We start from the raw sequence: 24,950 nt of genomic DNA, 5'->3' as shown, positions 1-24,950 counted from the left end.
TTTAATTTAAAATACCTTTAAAATATCAAATACACTATGGGCCCTATCGTACACCCTGCGCAAGGCACTTTGCAATGCTGATTGCTATCTTACACCCCGCCAACAGTCTATTTTCACCCCTTTCCGCCTGAAAACGGCAACAGCAACGGGGTTTGCGAACATATCTACGTCAATGGGTGTGGTGGTCTCGAAATGAGGTGTGTTCAGGTACATTTTTGGCGTATCGCTGTCTTGGTAATGGAAGCATATTGCTATCTTGCACCACTGACTGAAAACAACCTAGACAGACATCAACAGTCAGACGTTCATCGCATATCTGTGATGAATATGTGCAGTGCACAAACCCATAGCGTGTGTCAGTTAGCAGTTATGCAAACCTTTACATCAACAATAATGTAACAATATAACAAATAAAAAAACAGTATTCTAGAGGCGAGGCGCTCCACCGCTTCAGCACACCTTCCCAGACCGTGTGCCACTACATTAGCAATCCGCCAAAGTCAGACCGCACTGGGCAACAACAAGTGACACGCTGATTGGTTTATTGCACCAGCTTCTCTCTCCTGATTCAGAGCAGTTTAACAGTTGCAGTTGCTGTCAGATGGACGCTTTAACATTTAATGAATGACTGATTTAAAATTGTTTTGCAGTTTTGCAGTATTGCAGGATGAGCCACATAAATCCTCTGCACTACCTGCACAACTTACACTACTGCCAGCTCCTAGTAATACCATATACAGCAGTAATATTTTGAGAAGGCATGGTGGTATTAAAAAAGAGGTTATTGCCCAACCGTGGACATCCCTTTTAATAAATGCTGGTAACATGAACCTATGGCACCATGCCTAATTCTAGGCGTGGGCTAGAGGGGTGGAAAGCCCCCCAACATTGAGCTGTGGAAAGATGACTGGTGCGCCATCCAATCCTTTTGGGTTGAGCTGGGGAGTTGAGGATGAGGTGGAGTGATGACCATCCAACATCCCGAACTTACTAACACTCTTCTCACTGAATGCAATCAAACCCTCCCAGCAATGTTCCAAAATCTGGTAGAAAGGCTTCTTTGGGCAGTAGAGAACCTTGATTTCAGAAGAAACGCTGAACGAGCAGATGTCCCAATACTTTGGTCCATACAGTATGCCTTCAATAATAGACTACAAACAACCTCTAGGTTTACATAGGAAACCGTTTACTGACCGTGGGGCAAAAAAAGAAAGAAACTACAATCTCTTGTTTAACCTTAAGCCAAACAACCTCAAGACAATGCAGGTTCATGGCAATTCTATTAATTTCAATATCATACGCTTACATTTTGTTCTTGGGACTGTTTTTTTTCCACCTCTATCCACAAACAACTACACCACCAGCTATAATTAACCACCCCACCAAACTACCCCTTCTCCGGCTCCATTTTTAATTGAAACTAAATCTGGGAAGAATCTGCTCCACCGCTATTGAGCAGAGAGCTAAATGAAAGCCTGCGAGATTCCAGATAGTGTCGGCGCTGGGAGTATCAGCCTTGCACAGGTTGTTGAAGATCTGGTGTGCAGACTGACAGCTTGGCTTTAATCCCTGCCTTCAGAGAGAAAAGCAGGGAAAATTGGATTCATGATGTGTAACATTTTAGCTTTTAAACGCATGAAAAAAGCATCTCCTGCTGGAAGGTGAGCTGGTTCATCCTTTGAACAATGCTCTCAAAGACCTTACCGAAAACAATAACTCTTCATTATCGCCCCATCTCAGCGAGAGAGCGAGACAGACACAGAGACAGAGAAAAAGAGAAAGAGAGAGAAAGAGAGAGAGAGAGAGAGAGAGGGAGGGAGGGAAAGTAAAGGGGGCGAGGGCAGGTAGAGACAGGAGATGGTAAGATTAAGGTATATCTAAAAATTTGCTCGAACCCTTATCTGAAATTCAAAGGCGGTGCATGGAATAATAGACATGCGGTGAATACAATTCAGGCAGATCAAGGATATAATCTTTTTATCCAATGAATGAAATAAAGAAAACACATGCAATTATAACCTCATCCGATCTTTATCTTACAGAACCAAAAGGGCCAAATCCCTTCTGTGAAAATCTAATATGAAGCGCTAACACGTAGCAAATAGGCATAATAAAAGCCATTACACTCAGAAATTACAGATCACAGCTGCAAATCCAAAATCTGACTCAATGCAGATTGGCTTAGTCTGAGAGGCAACAGGACGACTTTTAAAAGATTACTGGGCACGTCTAGCCAGTGATTAAGCCAGCCTTCAGTTTTGTCACAGGGAGCTTAGAATCTTAGTCAGAAGCACCTAAGGACAGGTGACCCAGGTCAAGGTTAACCGGAGGAACCTGAGGGCATACTTCCCCGTTTACTGTCATTTTGTTCAGCTAATGCTACTTTAATTGCACCCATCACCATTTTTACTGCTGGTTGTTCCACACAAACGTCAACAGTAAATTATGAGTCTGTTCTCCAGAGTAATTTGGCCCACTAAGACAGCCCTGAAAGCACACATCCTCTTGCTGATTTGATGGCAGCTTGTGCTGCTTCTGAGCAATTCCAGGTACTCCATAAATTCTGTTTTGAACCCCTACAGACTAATCATTTTCCACACTTTTGACAAATTGAAAATGCACTTTGTTATGCTCAAATGTCCAGGATGAGAACTTGAAGGTGCCACAGAATGCATTTGCTCTTGTTCTATTAAGTATGTGACTTTGTTTGGGGTGTAAAATGCTCAGATGTGGTTTTACATCCTTATTTACCACCCTGTTATTTTGTCTCTAGATGAAACATGCTGTCTTTTATGGTGGGCATAAGCAGCCACATAAAATAGCATAGTCCAGCCTACCTTTACAAAAACAATTTTTGTTGCAATCATTCCCAAATATACTGCATAGTGTCGCTATCGGCACAGTGTGTGGTTAGCTAGCTGAAGCAAGCATAGCCAGTGAACTGGGTTAGCTTTTAGCATAGCAAAAGCTTGCTTTCCTGTGGCAAATGGCAGTCCTCCAGATTTCTCCAGTTAGCCTAGCAGTAGCTTTTGACCTTTGTATCCACTACCCCAGCTACCATGCAATACCTACAGCAGCGCTTTTTCTGGATCGGCCTGCGGTTAGCTTTAGCCTTTTTAGTCTCACTTCCATATTCCTCCAAGTTAACCATTGCATTTAGCCTTTAAAAGAATAAATAGTGGGCTTGGGGTGTGTAAGTTGTCGGGACTGTAAATACAATAAGTTAAATTGGGGTTTTGGGATTTTTTTTACAGCCCTGTGTTGGTCATGCCGAATTATATTTTGAATGAGTAGACCACAGTGTTTGAGATTCACAGTATGTCAATTCCATGTACCAAACTCATTTTTCAACCACACCAAAATGAATACAGTTTTACATTCTAGGCACCTTGAAGATGGCATGTTCCATAAAATGACTGCAAGGGCTTGTGCACAGGCTGACTTTTCAGTTTCTCACTTTCATAACTGATATAAATGACATTGGTAAAAAAAAAAAAAAAAAAAATCTGGACATTTACCAAAAAAAAGGCTAAAGATTACAAATACACTTCCAGTTCAGAAAACCTCAGGCTAAAAAAATATTCAAACAACAGCAAAACACCCGCAAGACTTCATTTACTAATGAAGACCACTTTGAAAGCTAGATGTGTCGGAAATGGCAAACAGGAAAAATAACACCACAGAGAAGAGCAATCTCTAAACTTCACACTACTGGAAATGAAGCCCAATTAACCAGGGGAGAAGACACAGCATCGTCTCAGCATCTTAACTTTCACAAGCCAAGCAATTAACTAATCATAAGAGGGCCTGACGCTGCCATTTTGTCTAGCCAATTACCGCTGTTTGTGAGCATGGTGTGGACGGTAAGCGAAAATATTTGAAGGCCGCTCAGGTTGTATGTGGGATTATCGTGAAAATGCACTGACAAGGCTTCAGCACATCAACGCTGCGTGTGGGCAGCAATCTTGGAGCACCAAGCTCTATATCTGCTCCGCCCAACGGAACCGAGTGTAAGCTCCTTCACATATGCCCTTCATCTAACAAGCTGCAGCCAGGACCAGACGAGCAAGCCTCTCTCCAGTCCAAAACAAAGCTTGAATTCGTCTTTTCGCATCTCGTCCTGACCCCTGACGCGGGAGAGGAGGATTCTTTATCTCTTCCTGTGGTCTGAGTGGGTAAAGCTTTCCCCCTGTTGAACGCCTCTCTGTCACCCAATACCTGCACACAACACGCCCAGCTGCTTCAGCTTGCTCTGATGAAAGCTGCAATTACAGCAGCAGGGCCTAATGGCCCCACGGCACTGCAAGACCATTCCATTCTCTCATTTCTAATTACCAACGCCCGAGGCCAGGTGAGGAGTCAGCGTCGATAACATCTCACTCCTCAACCTGAAGCCAAAAAGAAAACACACACAAACTCACCTATGCTAGTTTTCCTTTCTAATTATGAGCTTCCAGAAATGCAGGGAATCTGCTTTCAGATGGCTTGTTTATCATGCAGAGAGTGAGGTGAGGTGTGCGTGTGCGTGTGTGTGTGTGTGTTCAGCGGTGGCGGATGGCTCGGGGCTGAACTGGAAAGGCTCTTAGTGTTGGGTGATTTCAACATTCCTGCAACACGCACAAAGGGTCTTTGTGTTCAGGAGAACTACACCCCCTACCACCACCACCACTCAAAAATCTCATCAGCATAATTACCTCCCTTCTGCATCTACTTCGAGTTCACCCCGGAAGGTTGAAACACAGGACAGTGCCATCACTCATGTCAAAGCACCGAATTATCAGCTTTTATAGACTTAAAGAAGACCCTCTAAGCACTAGAACAGAAAACCTGTGAAGCTGCGGAGAGGGAATAAAACAAGAAAATCAAGGACAGGTAATCCCATCTCATTCTTCTAAAAGTAAACCCATATCAGATCTGCAATCATTCAAGCTTAAAAGCTTTAAACACAGAGCCACATGCGACACGCAGGTTTACACAAGTGAAAAGTGTGAATTTCTACGCTGCATTTTGGCACTTCCAGCGCCTGTGGTTCTTTGTAATATCCTATTCATCATATATTTTAATTAAGACATGTACTATATGACATGTAATTCCAGAAAACAAGCCTAAGTAAATACAAGTTTGAAGGCAAGTAGATCAACAGTGTACCTCTAAGGCTAACGGAAGATGACAACAAGCTCTTAAATGCACATAAACAGGTCTGATGGTGATTTATTGCTACAAGTAGCTTGAAAATAAAAAAGGAACCATTTGCAACCTAATTATCATTCATCATTTCCCCTGTCAGGGAACTCTGGTGTCAAGCAGACACACGTAGCAACCTCAGCAGAAGGAACTAGCCGCAAAAAGTTTCTTCTTCTACCCGAGTTTCTTCTCAGCGAGCAACCTGATACCTATCTGGCCTCGGGCAGCGCATGGAGCAAACAGCTCAGAACAGGTGACAAGACACTAACCTTTCTTCGGTCCCCCTGCCATTTACCGGCTTAAATGAGACGTACAAGATTTTAATCTGAACTACACGCCCTGTGTGTTCCAAGGTATGCAGCAACCCAAAACACAGCTCAGCTTCTAAACAATGAGGCGGCATGCAATTAGAGGGCTTTCATTAACGGATGGAGAGGGGGCGTGTTTATATGTGATCCTTGCTTCAAGTGCCAGATTCGCCTTCTTATCTTCTCATATCTTCTCATACCTTCTCATATTGTCCTACGCGTCACCGCTTTTTGTCCCTGGCTAGCATGAAAACACTTCTGCTGAGCTCTGATTGATGATTTATGTATTAATCTGCAATTCTCTCTCTCTCTCTTTTTTCTGGCTTCAGCCCTCCCTCACTCCCCCCCCAAGGCAGGCCGGCTCCAAAGCCAAAGGGCCAGCTCCTCTAAGCCATGAATGGAAGGGCGTGGCAGCCGGACTGCTCTGCCGCTGCCTGCTGTCGCCTCTCACCCACCGAACGCCGCCACTTTGATCAGGAGGGCGTGGACGCCACAGGATATCATCTCCTTCAACAGAGCCGCCTGATCTCGCCGCCACAGGTAGGCCAGAGACTGGAGCTTCAACCTGGAGCACCTGCAAGAGAGAGAGAAAGGGAGAAAGAGAGAGAGAGACTCAGTTTCAGATTTAAATAGTCTTACTGGCATGAATTGCAATTCACAATTGTTGCCAATACAATTGCGGGAATGTGTAATACTAACCGTGCTGAAAACACACATGAACTATAATGCACAAAAGTATTGGGACGCCTGCTAATTCATTGTTCATCAAAAGGATTGAAAAAGAGCTTACTCTGCTTTTGTTGGAGTAACTGTCTCTACTGTCCAGAGAAGGCTTTCAACTAGATTTTGGAGCATTGCTGTGGAGACTTGATTGCATTGGGTGACAAGATCATTGGTAGGGACAAGGTGTTGGATGATCATCACCCACCTCATCCCCAACTCCCCAACTTTGTGAAAAGTATATGGAGCATCATCATTCCAGACAACACAGTTCCACAGCTCCATAGCTCAATGCTGAGAGGCTTTATACCCTCTACCCCACGCCTAATATTATGCATGGTGCCAATAGATTCATGTTTATCTGCTCCAGAGAGTCTTATTCTATTGGCAACAGTTCTCTGCAGGGACTACACAAGCTGTGTGTAACTGTTAGCAAGGGGTTTCAATATGAGGTCCAAAGATGCCCTAATAAAAGAAAATACAGAGTGTTTTCCTCAAGATGCAAATCATTAGTAACATTTAAGAACAGAATGGTCAAGGCTGCTGTACAGAGATCCGGGTCTGAGTCTTTCTTGAGCAAACCAGTGCCAACAGTCACAAAGAAAAACTCCCACAGAGCGAGAGGAAGAACCCTTAAGGAATCAAGACTCAAAAGGGGAACCCATCCTCCTCAGGCTGACATCAGATAATAACAATAAAAAAACAACAATAAAACAAAACTGAATCAAGAATAACACTTGCAAATGCGCTGTCAAGCCTTAAAAGTTGAAAATGTGAGAGAAATGATAAAGTTCATGCAGATAAACAGTCAAAGCACAGCCATGCAGTGAGGTCAAGATGAATCAATGCAAGGCACAAGAGCAGGACAGTGGGCAGCAGAGTAGCGGAGAGGCATGGCTGACGGTACCGGGATGGAACAGTTGGAACTGGGCATCTCAATGCATGGGCAAGAGAAAGAAAGAAAACAGGAGGGAAAAAACACAATGGGTTAGGAGGAACACAGCGCATTATACAGCGGAACAGGATCCAATGGGTAGGCAAGAGCAGCAAACCACAAATGGACTTGCGTCAGCAGCTAGCAGACAGCAGGGGGCAGCTCAGCACATGGGGGAGAGAAAAGAAAGGTAAACAAAGAAAAGTAACAAGTGTTTAGGAGTTTGAGTACACTGATATACGGCCTGTAAAGGAATCAAGTACAGTATGTAGAAAGGAAATAAAGGGTTCATCTGAAGCATACTACATTATCTGTCAAACATGGTGGAGGCATGGTTATGGCATAAGAGAGATTCATATTCAGTTTCAGATTGTAAGAGTCTAGACAAATCAATATTTCAATCCAATAAAATCCATATTAACATAATAATATCACATATTAAGTCACCCAGGCATATAAAGCTCTCCTAAAAGGTGTTAACTGTTTCAGAGATACAGTATGTGCTCAAAACAGCAAACAAACTAGGAGAGAGATTAATGTATGTATGGAGCGAGAAGTCAGATGAGACAGAAAGTCGGAGAGAGAGAGAGTGAAACAAAGAAGAGGTACTGAGGGAGGCACCTGTCACAAGCTTAGGCACTTCAAAGACGATTAGCACTTTCTCTGTGTTTGGGCATTGTGCCACCACCCTTACTCATGTGGCACACGCATCGACGCCCCTTCAATGGCAGTGGCTTAGGCCGAGGGCAGAGCTAGAGTTAAAAGTGCGATTAGCAAGAGATGGCTCCGCCCCGCTGGCGTCCCTGTCTGAGAGATGGAGACAGGCCAGGTAACCTGAGCTCATAGCCATAGAACAGCCTGTTTACCCTCAGGAACCAAGCCCAGAAACAATGAGTGACTGACAGCGGTATGAACTGACACAAAGAGACCTGAGCACTGCTGAAGGGAAGACTAGAGGAGATATAGAGAAGGAGAGAGTGAGAGAGTGAGAGAGAATCATGCTTCAACAAGACAGAAGCAGTCTGAGTTGAACATGCTGACAGGTCTTGCTCCCAGCACATGAGACAGCCTAATGTAAAGCTATGAGAAATATACTGTCAGGTCCATAGGCATTTGGACAATGATGCAATTATAGTAATTCTGCCTCTGTACACCACCTCAATAAACTTCAAATGAAGCAATCAAGCTGTGATTGAAGTGTAGATTTTAGACTTTCAGCTTTAAGGCAATTAAACAAAACATTAACCATTTAGGAATTACAGCCATTTTTAACATAGTCCCTCTATTTTCACAGGTGTGGTTTGTTCCCATGTCTGCCGTGGATGCCCAGCACTGAACATGTATTTGATAGCTATTCAAGGGAACTCTCAACATGCAGTCCAAAGAAGTGATGATGCAAGTGAAGGAGGCAGAAACTAGGTAGAAATTAGGTAAATAAATAAAAAATACACTGTTAGCTAAACACCACCAAAAGGCCTGAAAGATACCTAAAGATGATTGCAGAATTCTTTCCTTGGTGAAGAACAAACGCTTCACATTATCTAGTCATGTCAAGAACTCTCTCTCTCGAGAAGGTAGGTGTATCATTGTATCATGAAGTTTTCAATCAAGAGATGCCTTCATGAAAAGTAAATGCAGAGGGTTTACCTCAAGATGCCAAGCACTTGTAACAGACAGGCAAGATTAGACTGCTAGAAAACTAAAAATCTCAAAAGTCTGCATAGGTCAAGAACACGATATTCTGGAAAGCAGAAACCAAGATTATACAAAGACTGAAGAAGGTAAGAAAGAGTTCATGATCTGAGCATACCACATCATCTGTCGAATGCGTTTTTATTTACTGAAGAAAAAACTGAAGGCAGAAAGGCCAAACAAGCAAGCCTGGCAAAGCATATCAAGTGAGAAAACCCAACATCTGGTGTTGACTATGGGTTCCAGAGTCCTACATGGTACACAATATTAGGGTAAATACTGTAATTTCACAAACAAATGTGCAATCCTGGCAACCCTTAAATTGTTAGCTGTTGGATTTGCATGGTGCATGATGCATTATGCAACTATAGTCTTGTTTGCTCCCTCCCCCCCTGCCCTGTTGTGTGTAGAGAGAGTGACTCAGATGCTTGTTTTTATTTCTCTTGGATTTGTAACAGCTAAAATTAAGCTTAAAATTTCACTGCAATTATTTCAACAGATGAAATCATGGTAGACTGGACGAAGACGATGTGTCTGCATTTTTGGGTGTGTATGGAAACACATAGAATGTGTTTTTAACACTTTTCATCTTAATTAACACACTACAGGTGGTATTAACTACCTTTAGGGGGTGTTACACTGCATTACGTGGAACAAACTGTGACTTGCACAACTGTCTGTTCAAATTAAATGAAAAGAAACCTGGCTTACTCTTTTTTTTTGTTGTATCGTTGTATCGTACCCATACAGAATTGTGCGGCCCAAACTGTGGTGTCAACCGTCGCTTTTTGTGTAGTGTTACACCTCTAATATTTGTAGTAGGTTTAGATGATTTAGGTACAGGCGCAAAAAGAAATAAGCTGTGGTTATATAGAAATGACTTACACATTTTCCACCCGAACTCTCTGGTAGTCTGACAGAATGGCCCCAACTGATACAGCTTCAACCCCTTCCTTCTCCTGAAGAACGGAAACACACAGAACAGGCCTTGGTTAGTGAAGGTGCTCTAAATGTTTCCATTAAACTACTATTTCATGTTTCTGTAAATTCATCTCAACATGTACGCCTCTCTGTTGAGCACTTGGTAAGAAGAAATACAATGATATGGTTTAATTATCACGGCTTTTACAACATGATGCACTGTCTATAACACATAGTGGGTTTCAGTGGTACATTGGCCAACACTGGTTAAGAAATGATAGTCAAGTAGCATAGCTATATCAGGTTTTCCCTAAACTTACATAGAATCATTATTATTATTATTTACTTTTATGTGTATTCTTAAAAAAAGGATATATGTGGATGGATAAATGGATACAATAAAATAAAATAAATAGAAATGTCTAAATATCACTAATATCAAGTACTCTTGGACTAGATGGTTTGGTGGTTGGATGGTAAACATCTAACATTCTGACCTCTCTAACACACCTATAACTGAATGCTATCAAATCCTCACTGCACTGAAACAAAATATAAACTATATATAAGATAAACTCTGTTTAAATAGCCTTGATTTCAGAAGAAACAAGGAATGAGCAAGTGTCCTAATACTTTTGTCCATATAATGAATGCCTGGATGGACAGTGAAGTCTTCTTTTGTTCACAGGCAATATGATTTTGTAAACAGGCATGCTTTTGTTTTGAACGGGTAAGACTGAAATGTAAGATTTAAGACTTCATGCCAGTAAAACATATTTTTAAGGACATTTTATGCCCTTAAATTTAGCAAATCTAATTTTAGACCTTTTAAGAATCCACAGGAACCCTGACCCTTTGCTGTGGTGGCCTTCACAGAGGTTCCATGGGCAATGGTGAAATGGGACAGCAGTCTCATTAAATGGACCTCTGCCAGCTACGTCTATATACCGCAGACCAAGGGCTGTCAGAAGTGCTCCACCAGGAGCTAATAAACAGTCAAATCCCGCCATTGTGTAGATCACCTATGGTGAGCGAGACTCTTACCTCACACCATTTGGCACCAGCGTGTCATGTTATCTTATTATGAAAATTTCAGAAAACTTATTTGTATTTTCTTTTAGCGTCTTCTCTCTCAGCAATTCACCAAACCATATGTCTGAATTAAAAAACCCACATTCTAATTTCACAAATTAGAATGTTTCTCACAAGTAAACATGAAATTTACTGGAGTAACAGATCTCTCTCTTTCACACACTCATATTTACATAACCATGCAGTTTTAAAACTCAGCTCAAGAGCAGGTCTCTTCCTCAGACAGGCAGAGGGGATGTTTACATATGGAAGGCTAGTGGGGTTTTCCTGACTCTCTGGACATCCCTTGCAGGGTGGGGAGTCTGGGGCTGCGTCCTGTCCTCTCAAAGCCACAGCCTGTTGTCTGCTCAGCCCACCATATTTTTATCAACAGCATCCAGTCAACCCAGCACTGACCTTAGGAGCACTGGCCTTCTTTAGTGTTTCCCTGAACAAAAGCACAAATGCTCCAATCAGTGGTCATTTTGCACAAATGACCAGTTCACCACCTCACTAAGCAGCTGCTGCTCAAAGGTTCCAGCTGCCCATGTAGGGGGTTAATGCAGCAGCACCACACATTGCTAATGAAGCTGCACAAATGACTGCATGATTATGTGTCAGAGGTGTAGTAATAGTAACACAAATGAAACTTTATGTAAAGTGGCTCCTCCACCGCTCCCAGTCACCTAGAGTGCAGTGTTTAATTCAAGCATCATTAACACGCATAATCAAAAATGAACTAAAAATGAAAATGTTTAGCAGTATTATAAAAGCATCACAAATCACATCACCTACCCACCTCATGCCCAACTCCCAATCTCAGCCCAAAAGTATCGGATGAAGGAGCACCATGCCACAACACAGTGCCACTGCTAGCCCAATAGGTTCATGTTTATCTGCTTCAGGGAATCCCACTCTATTGGCAACAGTTCTCTGCAGGGACTAAACAAGCTGCGTGTGTGCAGTTGCACATATGTGTCAGCAAAGGGTGCCATTACAACTAGCTGAAAGCATTCATTAGAATGGTGTGTATGAACATTTGGACATTTAGTGTATATCTTCGCTGTCACGCCAAAAAACTTGTATCTTCAAAATGGTAACTTTGCATGAGAGGGGAAAAAACATCTTATCGCAAGTAATTTCTGAGCATTTCTACTGGTCCATTTATCATGACGTTTTGACATGAAAACATAAAAACATCTGTCAGATTGTGCTAAATTATGCCAAAAAGGTGAAAAACAGCCAAAATGGAGACACAAGGTTTTTGCGTGACAATGAATACAGATACAATGGTTTTATGATTATCTTTATAATCAACATGCTTTTCTGAGGACATTGTGGATCGCAATACTATCACCAACTAACCAACTGCATGCTCCATGACAGGGAACATATTTAGTCTCATTTTATTGAAGGTAGTGGAGAATTTTTTTATATATATATCCAGATATAGATCTGGTTTTTGACAGCAGGTTTAAAAACCCTGCCTGCATAGTGCAAAGTACTGTCATACTTTTATTGTGAAATGTGAAAATGTGTTGTGATATAACGCATATACGGCATCACTTAGCCCTCAGTGAAAGCATGTAATATACCATTATAAAGATCTTATCCAAAAGTGCAGAACAGATGTTTGAGATGTTCTGAAGCTCAACTGTAATCTATTTTGAGTGCGGGCTGTTTTGGGCTTATCACAGTATCTACTATACAGTAAAATGTATAATTTACACTACGCGTGCAAGCAATTAATATTAACAAAATGATGAAGTGTTTTATTCCAGCAGTAACATAAATACACAGACACCCACAAACCCCACAGGGACAGTGATATTTGCACTGAGTGCTGCGACAAGTTCATTTTCATCTGCAAAAAGAGGACAGTTTACAGGAACACAGGCACAGAGGCACACGCGCACACACACACACACACACACACACACACACACACACACACACACACACACACACACACACACACACAAACATCCACACCATCCCGCAGCTTCATTAGGACATTACATGTGCTGTAATTAGAATGGGAGGCCAGCCCTACACGGAGGGATGCACAAGTTGGCAGTAAATTACCTTGTAGCCATTATCAATTTCCCAGGCTACTGGTGCTTAAGATAACCCCCTCTCCCTGTGGTCCTTCCTGCAATTTTTCTCTGCCTGATAAACATGCTGATTAAAAAGAGCAGCATGTAAACCTTTGATACTTTTTTAAATGAAATCCATGCCCTGCCTGGGGCTGACGCTGCTTTCCGCACAAACGTGTCAGCTAATCAGATAAAGAATATATATGCATGGGTGTGTGTCTGTGTGTATCAGGGACACGGAGACACCGCAGCCCCAGGCATGGCTGCAACAGGGGAGAGAGTGAGAAAGAGAGAGAGAGCATCCGCACAGACACAAAATATATCACGCACTCAGATATAAACAAACACTGAGTTACAAAAAATCAAAAATCATTGAAAATCGTGTGATGTTTTTTATTTAGACTTACAAATAAACAGGTAAAAGTTACAACAAGAAAAATGCTGATGAAATGTTGAAGATTCTCCACTGTTTTAAGGTGAATATTCAAATTTAATCAAAGTTATGACACTAACCATGTTAAAGAACTCTGAGACTGCCCTATGGAACTGGTGGAACTGCTTGCCAGACCTGAGAAACACTGCATCACCTGAGCATGACGTTGATTTACTGCAGTCGTGCAAAAGCCAATAACACCAGAGACACAATTATCAATGAGGAGATCGGCCACTGGTTGAAATATGAATGGAAGTTCTCGAAATAGCCAATTAGCTTGCTGGATACACAGCGAGAGGAGGAACCCCCCTTCGATAGGAAGTTTTAAGCCAAGCGCTACAAACTACTAACTGTAAACAGACCTACTTTTATGGACTATCATACTCTATGAGGAGCCCAGTAGCAAAAATGACCAATTAATGCCTCTGTTAAAAAGGTCACATCATCGCTAAGACGTCTCTCAGGTTGATCTGATCTGCTTATCAAAAGCTTTTACACAAACTTCAAAAGCTCACGCTGTTCATTTTTGCACATCTAGGAATTTTGATTTGTTCCTGTACATCGAAATGTATGAAGAGGTGAGGTGAGCTGTGCTGCGGGCAAGTTTATAGATAGCTTATATATTGTGAACGTTCAGGTATTTCAAGACAATAAAATATATTTGGCGCACTTACAGACTTGCAGCGCAGCTGATTGAGCAGTCACTGTGTGGTAATCACTTTTTCTCTTCTCTAATGAAAGTCAGTCGCTGTGCACACTCCCAGTAAAGGGACAGGCGGAAGGCCGAGGGCGGGATTCAGCAGTCATAGGCCTCGCCACCAGTCTCCACTGTGCATGCTCTGACTCCAATTTTCCTCTACTGCACAAGTGTAAACATGATGGCAGCTTTATTTCAGTCACTGTCACACAGCAATGAGCTCACACACATCACGAGGCGTCTGAAATCTTTCTCTACCCTTTTGAATTCCCTATAATTAAGTTCCCTATAACAGTGTTCTAGATTTTCACATGTAGAAGATGGTGAATGAGGCACAGTTTTGAACACAGCTCTAGTTTGCGAGAAACTCCCGCAAGGGTTTGAGGTTCAGAGCTGTCAGTCGGGACTCTTGTTCACATGCAGATCGTGTAGTGTGGGGCAGCAATCAAGGACAGAACACACTGTGAAACATGTCAGTATGTGTGGGGTCTTGCGTTTTAAAATCATGTAGTGTGGGCCAGGTACCATTTCCAGTCATATGATGAGCTTCAAGACCAGGTATGTCTTTAACGTCTTTTGACTTTTGACATAAAATCCTCTCAGTACTAACTCTCTCTTTTTACCTTCTCAGAGTAAAATGGCCACCCAGCCCGACCTGCTGGAAGATTGCCCGCTGAGGTCCACTCTGCCTGCGTCAGACCAGCTGCCACCTACCAATCCGACCATCAGACCCCCCACCCACCACCACCCATAACAGACCAGCGGCACACCCTCCTACCACTGCTACCTGTTAAATGACCATGTTAAAACCTAAATGGACTCGTAACTATCTGCCACTATTAATATCACCACTATTAACTATCTGCTGTATCTGGTTTGGTCATTTTTATCATTAATGTTTAAATAGTTCTGACCAGAGGAGGATGGGACCCCCTTGTGAGTCTTGGTTCCTCCCAAGGTTTCTTCCTCCAACTCTGAGGGAGTTTTGCCTTGCCACTGTCGCCGTTGCCTTGCTCACTGGGGGTCTTTGATCCTTAATGTCTTACATTATTTCTTCTTTTTGTCTCTGTCTTTTATTAATTACTAATTATGTAAAGCTGCTTTGTGATGACAACAGTTGTAAAAAGCACTATACACATAACTCTGACTTGACTTGACTGTCCTTTGACTGGAGAGATTTCACTTGCCATGTAAACTGTGTGTGTGGACTGTTTGGACAACTAGTCATTATTCTGGAGGTTGATATATTTCTCCATTATAGTTATATAGTGTGCATTATTGCAAATGAATGCTCTTATCGATAGCAGCTTACAATGGAATAATGTTACAGAGGTGGATCATCGTAGCATAAGAAGTCTAAAGAAGTTAAAAGTGTTCATTCGTTAAGTTAAACTTTCCTAATTATCAAGTCTTATAAGAACGACTCACCTTTTTTTCCCCTCACCGCTGCATTTTGAACCCTTACAGATTAGGGGAGAGTAAATCTAGAGGCCAGGGATGTCTGACCTGAGCTCCAGTGAAGCATGGTATGACACATCCCTTATGCTAAACAAAGACTCATTATGTTAGTGCACTGCTGGGTTAGGCAGCGGATTTGAACATGTTTCTCCAACGACTCCACCACACAACACGAGACTACAGCAAGGTCTGAGTCACACTGATATTTCCAAAAAGCAAAGTAGCAATTATTAGTTTTAACGAAGCCTCAGGGTGGATGCAATGGGAATATTTTTCCCCAAAACAGCCCAATAAACCAAACCGACAGAAACGTGGGCACTCACATTCTGTACAGTTTGATGATGATGAAGCCATACTGTACACTGGAACAAAGACAACAAAGCTTTTGGTCTGACTGAACAGAAGAGCATTGTTTTTTTTTCCCCTTTGAAACAACAAGGCAGGCGCTAGGGTTGCTAGAGGTTGGACTGTCGATGAGAGAACTAGCGAGAGGCTAGCATCCTCCAATAACAATTCAACTGTGAGTTTTCTGCTGGGTCTCAGGCGAACTTTCCAAACAACTCTAGAAACCTGATATCAGTCTATAATAATAGCACTTCTCCATCCACTACCAACAGAGTGGAGCTGAGAGAACCGTTGAAACGTTCTCACACCCATTTCTTTCCACTCTGCCTTTGGATCCCTAGACCGTTTATAAACAAACCAGAGTACGATGGGGCTTGAGCAGGAGGTTATTTTTGGAGGACACTTTGTTTTCGTCCCGTTCGAGTCATCGTCGGGAGACCGGCAGGAATGAGGGAGGCTAGGCTCGCTCACTTACCAGGACAAACTCAGCCTCTTAAATTTCACAAATTCTACACATATTTTCTCATCCTTTGTGGACGAGGGGGGAGGAATAATCTTGCTCAAGCATAAATCTGGGGATATTGATATTGCAGAAGTGTTCCATGTATTCACGGCTCTGTAAAAACATAAACTTTGATTTCACGCTGTTTGAAATCTCTATCCACCTATTTTACAGCTTCATTTTTTACAGTTTAAGTAATACTACTATGAAAGAAAGAAAAAACAGTAGGAATGACGTCAAACATGACGAGCTATTAATTTAAAAAACTGCTCATAACCACAGTCTCTCAGATAGTGCAAAAAATTAGTTCTGGTCAATGAATCCTTTCTTTTGCATCTGTTTTCCACCATCTCCGTGTTGCCATAGCACACAAGTACTGTATGATGGAGAGGCATGAAGCAGCTCTCAAAAGCAAATCACCTCGTCCTTTAATCTTTCTTCTTCTCTTCTCTCTCTCTCACTCATTTTTCAAGCTTTGGGCAGGAGAAGCAGAAACGAAGCAACGCAGCTGCGAGCAGCAGAGCTCTGAGGCCCGCAGCCCTGTCAATGAAGCTACTTAGCCCCTAACACTCATTAACATGATTTGCTAATTGTCAAATTCATTAAACGAAAGCCCCCGATGTCTTTCATAAAAATGAATGCACTGGGCTGCATGATAAAGATGTTAAGTGATTAAAGCTTGCACGTGTTCCAGAAACAGAAATAATTACCCAAAGCAGTGAGGGAAAAGTGACAATTTACACATTGGCCTACTTGTTGGTAAAGATGAATATCACATAGGCGCTAACTCGGGAATATTTAGACTCCCACAGTCTTTTCTTCACACACACCTTCAGACGTGTTCCTGGACTAAAATGCTAAGTATGCAATCCAAGACTAAACCGAACGTATCCGCACAGCGTTGATTCAATGCAGACTGTAGTGTAGATTCTATCGGGTCTGAAGTCGGAAGGATTGAAAGCAGTAAGGCAGCATAGCATCGCCCCTTTCTCAGAGCATGACTAGGCAAGAGGAAGGAGAAAATTAATTAAAGTGCTTTGAATGACAGTTTGCTCAAGGGCACGCAGGACCATCACACTCTGTGGCATGCCCTCGCTTTCTCTCTCTCTCTCTCTCACACACACACACACACACACACACACACACGTACTTCACACACACATTTCTGCTACCCCACCCTCTCCTGGATCCATCAATGAATGTACAGACGAGACATGGTTTTAATGGGTCCCTCCATTATATCAGCTCCCCCTTGGTCTGTAATGGGATTGGTCCTGCAGAAAGGCCACTAGGCAGATGGAAGACCCTGTTGTGACAACACATGTAGGGTCAAACCATTTGTGTTTAATAAAATTTCCAAACACCTTCAGGGCCAGAGCCACACACACACACACACATACACAGACATTTAGTCACCTGCACTCTCAGAGATGGTCAGGAGAGTGTTCTGATGGCGTGATCATGGCCATGGCCATTTCCCTCACTGCCCTTTACTAAACGGCACTTGGCAACACCACAGCACTTGGCAACAAAAGCTGGGAATTCTGGGTCACCGTTCAAGGTCACACACCAAGTATGATCCTTAACAAGATCCTTCAGATGAAATGTACGGCTGACCTTCTACTGGTCCATTCGCAGCAGCCAACATTACAACAGACGTATAAACAACTATAAAAATGGATTTTTAACATGTTATTGTGCTATATGCAAGCTGATCAGCCACAACATTAAAACCACCTGCCTGATTTTAAAGGTGCAGGTCCAAGTATTTGTCACTGTACTAAGTACAGCGAAACATGTCCTCTGCATTTGACCCATCTGTGGTAGTGAACACACACACACACACACACACTAGTGAACTAGGGGATGTGAGCACACACACACACACACACACACACACACACACACACACACAGAGGTGGGCAGCCAACTCCAGCACCTGGGGAACAGAGAGAGTGAAAGGCCAGTAGATCCTCTGTAGGCTAGCTTTCACATCAACAAGCATTGGGCACCCATGACCCTGACACTGGTTCACTTGGAGCTCTTTTGGTACGTACTGACCACTGCATACCGGGAACATCCCACAAGCCCTGCCATTTCGGAGATGCCCTGACCCAGTTGTTTAGGCATCCCAACTTGGCCCAGGTCCTACCCTTGCCCATCTTGCCCTAGACTGTTCACTTATATGCAGATCCAACCCCTTGACTGATTCCATTGTAACAAGAGGGTCAATGGTATTCACTGGATGGTCAGTGGTTATAATGATATGGCTAATTGGTGAAAAACTCATTTTTTCAGTATTCAGTATTCAGTATTTTTTTAGGGAATCAGAGGCTGTTCTTCTATGGTGGGGATGGGCAATTTCAGTCCTGGTGGGCTGGATTCCTGCACAGCCTTTTGCTTGTCCTGCCAGGTTTAGTAGGTCTGTAGGGGCAGGGAAACTGTGCTGGACTCCAGCCCCTGTTGCCCACCCGTTCTATGGCATTTGGCCATACTCAAACTTTCCATTCCACATTAAATGCAAGGAGATAAAAAAAATAATAACTTGATCAGGACATGCCTAATTACAACGCTTAATAAATAGCTTAATTGACAGCTTAATTAACATGTCAGATTTTTATCAATAAAATGTTTTTTTTAAATACAGCGATGAACTCTTGATACTTTCTACACCACTGCACCACTCCAAATAGCCCTTTTTTCAACCTTTACTTTTTAGAGTGTAATCAATAAAGTAACTTGTCCTACTACAGCTAAGGCACCTTCTTCTTGGTAAAATAAATAACTGTGTGTTCAGTGATGAAGCACACAGTAAAGTGCAGACTGCAGAGCTAACGTCATTGCATTACCATTACAATACACAACCCCACAAGAGGTCCTTGTGTTATGGCACTGCGATAAATACCAGTAGCTGAGCTTACACTGACCATTGTCTTCTAGCCGTAACAGTTTACTTTGTGATGACACGAGCCACAAAACAATGATGACCCTTCCAAGAAATTCACTACACTGAGGCCTATTGGAAGAAAGAGAGAACCTTTCAACACCTTACGCAGTACAATCAATTTTTTTTTTTTATTCCTGGATGAAGGCATGTGGGCTGAGTGGTATGAAGTCTCCTAGCCTGCAGTGCACACATGAGGCTAGCCGTGATTCATTTACACTGACAGAGCTGTTTTCGCAGATAGGCTCATACATAAATATGCCATGCCGCACAGCTGGGAAATGTAGAAATTCATCAAGGTTAAAAAGTGGGGAGATTAACGTTTCACAAGTTTCCTCTTAAATATATATGGTTACGTAAACACAGGGCCAGACGTGAGCTGAGCCGAACCTACGCCGAGCCAAAGCAAGCACGAGGCATGGGTTTCGCTGCACTCTCACAGCTGAAAAGTAGAAGGGGAAAAGCTTTTCCATATCAACAGGCATGGAAAAGTGCGAGCTGGAATGGTGGTGCAGGGAATAGGGTTATATAGAACCAATCCATTCTCACAGCTTTGACAATTCAGAGCTAGGGTAGTTCTCCAGTCTCGCAGGATGAGGTTAAACTTCGGCCCTTCTGTCTCAAATGTTAATGGCGGCTGTAAGAGACGGTGCATCTTAGAAGGAACAAAATAATCACCCCATGTCCTGACATGACTTAAGCTACAAAGAAGACATAAACAAGAAGAAACTGGCACCTAGCCCTCGCTCACTTCTGAGCCCGCCTGACACGTTCGTGCTTCCAATGGTAAGCTTAGGAAAGCGAATCCATGCCCCATATGTGTCTCAGGGCTTACCACAACAATGCCAGTTACTTTCTTGTGTGAGCAAATGCTTTTCTGCTTAAGACTCATCACAGTGGAACCTATTATACCAAAAAAAAAAAAAAAAAAGACCCACACAAAGCAAAGATCCATCTTTAGAATCACTGTCAACAACTTTGGAGGCTTCTCCTCTCAGGCAGACAGGAAGAAAAGAGGGAGGAAAAAAAAAAAAAAAAAAAAAAAAAAAAAAAAAAAAAGCAAGGCTGTAGGTTTGACACACTGTCCAGACTCCAGACTCTGTTTTTGTAAGGCTGCTTATGGCTTCAGCGGCAGGAGGTGCAGGAGGGTCTGCCGCAAATATTCCTCCCCGGGAATGTTCTCCAAAACAAAACATTAAAAGCCATCAAGAGTCTCTTTTTTTCGCGGTGGGAACTGATTGAGAGCTATCCTTCAGCCTTGCCTTCGTCTGAGGAGAGGAAAGCAAAGGAGAGGGGAAGGGCAGACACGATCGAGCCACTCTGACGACAGGCGCCCATAAAAGAACTGAATGGCTCCTGCTCAGAGGGGAGCACAATTCAGGGTCCTCCAGCGCTAAGAGAAGCACAGCCGCTTTATTTCTGCCTTAGTAAATCTGTGCTGTTGTTGGATGGGCTCCAGTTCAAAGCGTTTTATTGGCAGGCCCACGTTCCCTCGGACCGCCGTTACTCCGAGCACGATTGCGGAGAGCCTTGTTTGTCTATGCATAATAATTACATATAGAAGCAGAACTCTAGATGCTTTCCTGATGCCAGCCAGGTCTCCAAGGGCAGCTTCCATTAACTCAAATTGCGACTAACGGTCAGACAGCCGCGTTTTCTAACTCTGTCTCTCAGGTTCCTTATCCTGACTTCCACATTTTTCCTCACATCGATCGCTGGATATTTTACACACCCACTGTATCAGACTGAGATCAGCAGTGGGTCAAGGCTGTATCAGACTGGGACCAGCAGCGGGTCAATCACAATCTCCAAGTATACCCTTCACTGAGTAGCAGAGAAACCTAAATGCTATCTGAACCTGGTTTACCGAGATTTGATGCAAATAACTCCCAGCTATGTCTACAACACATCTTAATGGCCAGGCTGTATGGATGGAGGAAAAAAAAAGACTCGATTGCAACAACGTTGAACAGTTGAACATTAGCTGCTCATGCCCTTGGCAAGCCAAGATAAGGCCTATCTTTCTCCATCATCACTAAACAAGATTGAGCAAAGTACATTAGGCAGAAAAATACAAACAAATTAGAAAGGCTTCAGGCATAGCTCTTTATCTACTGTTTGGGGGAGTTTCAGCGTGGCTGGGGAAACGGCTCTGTGTGTCTAACAGATCCCGTCCCACCACTTCCACACAGCCATAAAACAATGCGAGCAGCCTTTATCTGAGCTGCTCCAACTATCCTTCCTCGTGTGGAAAACAAGCAGAAACCTCACCCATTCCTAACAGTATCCCTGACTGCATAAACACGGCATATTTGGATGAAATGAAAACAAGAGCACACAAAGGAGCTGATGGGTATAAAAGCATGCAGTGTTTAGAATGTGGCAGGACGCTGGCTGTAGAGAACCTCAGAACCTGTACTATAAAGGGCCTCTGTAAATAACAGCACAGCTTCAATGAAGCATTGTCTTCAGTATTCTCCAGCAACTGGTAAGAATGGTGATCTGCACTGTTCTTCTACTTTGCCGCCTATAGCAGGTGAACTTCTATACTTCTCTCACTTTGTGTTTTTTTTCCCCGCCTTCTTTATTGATCCAGAGAATCCTGGGAGGGACCTGAGAGGTCATCATTTATGTATTAAGCAGGTTTAAAGGTATCCATTTCTTTTTAAGTTCTGTTCCTTTTCAGCAGTAATGTGGCAGTAATCAGAGAGGGGTTTGATTTTTTTTTTTTGGCTTTTTTTTTGCCCTTCTTTTTCCTGTGCAGTGCTCCTGACACCTCGGTGTTGGAGAGCAATCGATTAGCGTGGCTGGGCAGCTCCCGGGCCTGTGGCCCTACTCGTACCGCCTTACGCTCCTCACAGCGGGAGGGAGCTCCACCAGGGCACCTGCAGCGCCGCCCGCCCCGCTCTTCTGAAGGCTCCGGATAAAAGTTAGCCCCTCGCACCGAGGCCTGGAGACGAACAGAGGAGGAAAAAGAGAAAACAAACGTGTGTTTGGACTGGCCTGATGGACCCTGCTCTCAGGAGGCCCGTGGGCTCGTCTGATGATGTCGATAATGGAGCCCGCTCCGGCCCAGGAGTGCACTTAAACACCAGGATTAGCTCAGCCCGAACTCCTGTGTTTTTAATACACGCCAACGGAAGGAAGTGTTCATCTACAAAGGCGACGGAGCACTGCTCTTCTGTGGATTTCCATGACATGTCAGATGAGGGGAAAAGGAGAAGAAAAAAGGCACAGGTATACCATGCCCCTGGAAATCACCTACCAAAATAATCACCTCCTTTCATTGGTTCCTTGCGAGCTGAATCTGAGGAAGGTCTGAATGTTCGAGAACATTCTCTCAGGAAATACTTTTGACAAAACTATGAACATGTTTCCAGTAAATAAACCACAGCACACACAGCAGATGCCAAATTATTAATTCCATCAGGCTAATGGTCCAACACGTGTCCTCTGAGACAGCTCACATCATCGTTACAGCACAAAGAATCCAAGAAATATGGAAAACAAGAAGTGCTACGAAGTGTTTTCTTCCATTTTTCCATACCAAACCTAAAATAACTTAAAATAGCATAGTGAAGAGTTTAACTACACTATTTACTTTCTTTTCACTGAACCACAACACAGCTTATGGTACTGGATCACACCAGACCTACCTCCTCTTTTTAATGCATTTTCATCTGAAAAGTATATATATACACATCTCAGCTCAGCCGTATGTATATACAGATTAGCCCTAACATTAGTATCACCTGCCTGTTATTGAGTAGGTCCCCCTTGCTGCCACGACAGCAAATGTAACCACTGGAGGCATGGATTCCACAAGACCTCTAAAGACGTCCTGTGGTATCTGGCAACCAAGACATTAACAGCATTTCCTTAAAGTCCATTAAGTTGTGAGGTGGGGCCTCCATGGATCTCATTAATGAGCCTAAGGTGTCCTTGACCCTGTTGCCAGTTTACCATCAGTCGTCTGCAGTTTTCACAGTGACAAGATGTCTTTCTTAACATAGTTCTTTGGTGAACTTGCTGAAGCCCAGCGGTGTGAGAAACCCAGGAATGTACAAGAAATGTACAAATGAAGTGCTTTGAAACAGAAGGGCTTCTTGCACTAATATATGATTTATAAAGGCTTGTGTTTTCAAGAGATGAAAGAGAGATGCTAACTTATAATATGACAGAGCGCCTACGACCTGACCTTTAAGGTACCAACGCAGACATGCCCGCTCTTGCTGACACACACACACACACACACACACACACATACAAAAGAAACTCATTCCTCTCATATGCTGGTTATAAAGAGAAGATGAGGAGCAGGGAAGATTTGAGATGACTAATAGTAACCTTTTGAGGATCCTGCAGGGGGACTAGCTCTGCAGCCAGAGGTGACTGACACAGCTGATTTTAATCACTGGCAGCATTCGGCCGCAACCGAGGAAGAGGCCAAGAGTTCAATGAGTATGGAAAATAAAAATCAACTTCATTTGATATGACACTATTGATACCGCTCCTTCTCCGTCAGAAAAACATCGGTAAACACACTGGATTAATTCAAGAACTGAAAGAGGCATCGCAAAGTTCGCCATGTGCCAAATATGCCCTTTTTCTTCCCTTTCTCTTATTTCCCTTACTGGAGAATGCTTAATCCTTTTACATCGCGGAGGCAAAGCCGACATTCAATCTGACCACTGATTTATGAGACATGTGCTCGAAGAAAAGAGCACATCAATCACTGGCATATCCCTGCAATCAGCACACACATAAAGAAATGAAAGATCCCTCCGCCACTGACAAAACTGTTATTTCTCCCTCTGAAAGCCAGGTTCAAAGATCAGCCTCATCACTGGACGGCCAGGCTGTGCCATGCCTTCTGTCTCTCAGATTACACACATCAAAGGCTGTGAGCCACACAGACAGTGACCAAAAGGAAGGAGGGGGACCACTGCACGGCTACACCGTCGCTGCACGATTAACACCACCACTGAAAGAAAGAAAAAAAAAAGATGATGTATAATTGTATGTTTTTCCATTGACAATACTGCCAAAGAAAATGATACCTTCTTTTGACTTCTGAAGAGCTCGACAGATTCTTCAGGAGAAGCGAAAAACACAGTGGAGCTGAGCATCAGCTATGAGTGGGACAGAGCTATAGGTGGCACTGTTGCATCACAGTACGCACAAAGGTCTCTCTCCACATACTTCCCAGATTACAAAGAGCGGAGGGGCGTTTCAGCACGGCACCTAAAAATATTCTTTCATCTATGTTCAAGTGTCATTTCCCAAAAAGATTTTAATAACATCTAATTAATTCAAACTGCTAGGATGAATCTTTCAAAATATCACACTTCTCAAACAGAACACATTTTTGATGCTAAAACTGCTCTTTTCCTGTGAGGGTGATTCAACAGCTAATTATCGTTTTTTCATTCCTTCCACCACAAATCAAGCTCAACCCAACGAACGCTGAGCAGAACACATCAGAAGTCTTGAAACACAGGGACACAGAGAGCCGCTAACTTGCTGATATTGTTGGCTAAGCATATATACGGCTAAATCAAGCATATAAAGGGGCTAATTTGTGTGCTAACAAAAATAATAACAACAGAAAAAATAACTGCGCATTTCGACTTCATTTCTGGTGG

At 43.0% G+C, this 24,950-nt stretch overlaps 1 protein-coding gene across 5 annotated transcripts in view; it reads right to left on the bottom strand.

Moving 5' to 3' along the window:
• The window catches only part of dph6 (diphthamine biosynthesis 6), a 73,379-nt gene that overhangs the window by 43,609 nt on the left and 4,820 nt on the right, over positions 1 to 24,950 (bottom strand). For all 5 annotated transcript variants that reach the window (XR_011980518.1, XR_011980519.1, XM_072689220.1 and 2 more), the window contains exons 4-5: positions 9,724 to 9,797; positions 5,948 to 6,066 (exon numbers count right to left, since the gene is read on the bottom strand). Coding sequence is in view for 3 of the 5 variants with exons in the window: in XM_072689220.1 (XP_072545321.1) it covers positions 5,948 to 6,066; positions 9,724 to 9,797 (193 nt within the window). In the remaining 2 variants the exon portion in view is untranslated. The remainder of the gene's footprint in view (positions 1 to 5,947; positions 6,067 to 9,723; positions 9,798 to 24,950) is intronic.

This window comes from Salminus brasiliensis, chromosome 10, assembly GCF_030463535.1.
Source record: "Salminus brasiliensis chromosome 10, fSalBra1.hap2, whole genome shotgun sequence".
Lineage (NCBI taxonomy): Eukaryota > Metazoa > Chordata > Actinopteri > Characiformes > Bryconidae > Salminus > Salminus brasiliensis.
Note: the sequence above shows the minus strand (reverse complement) of the source record. Positions and strands in the feature narration are given on the sequence as shown.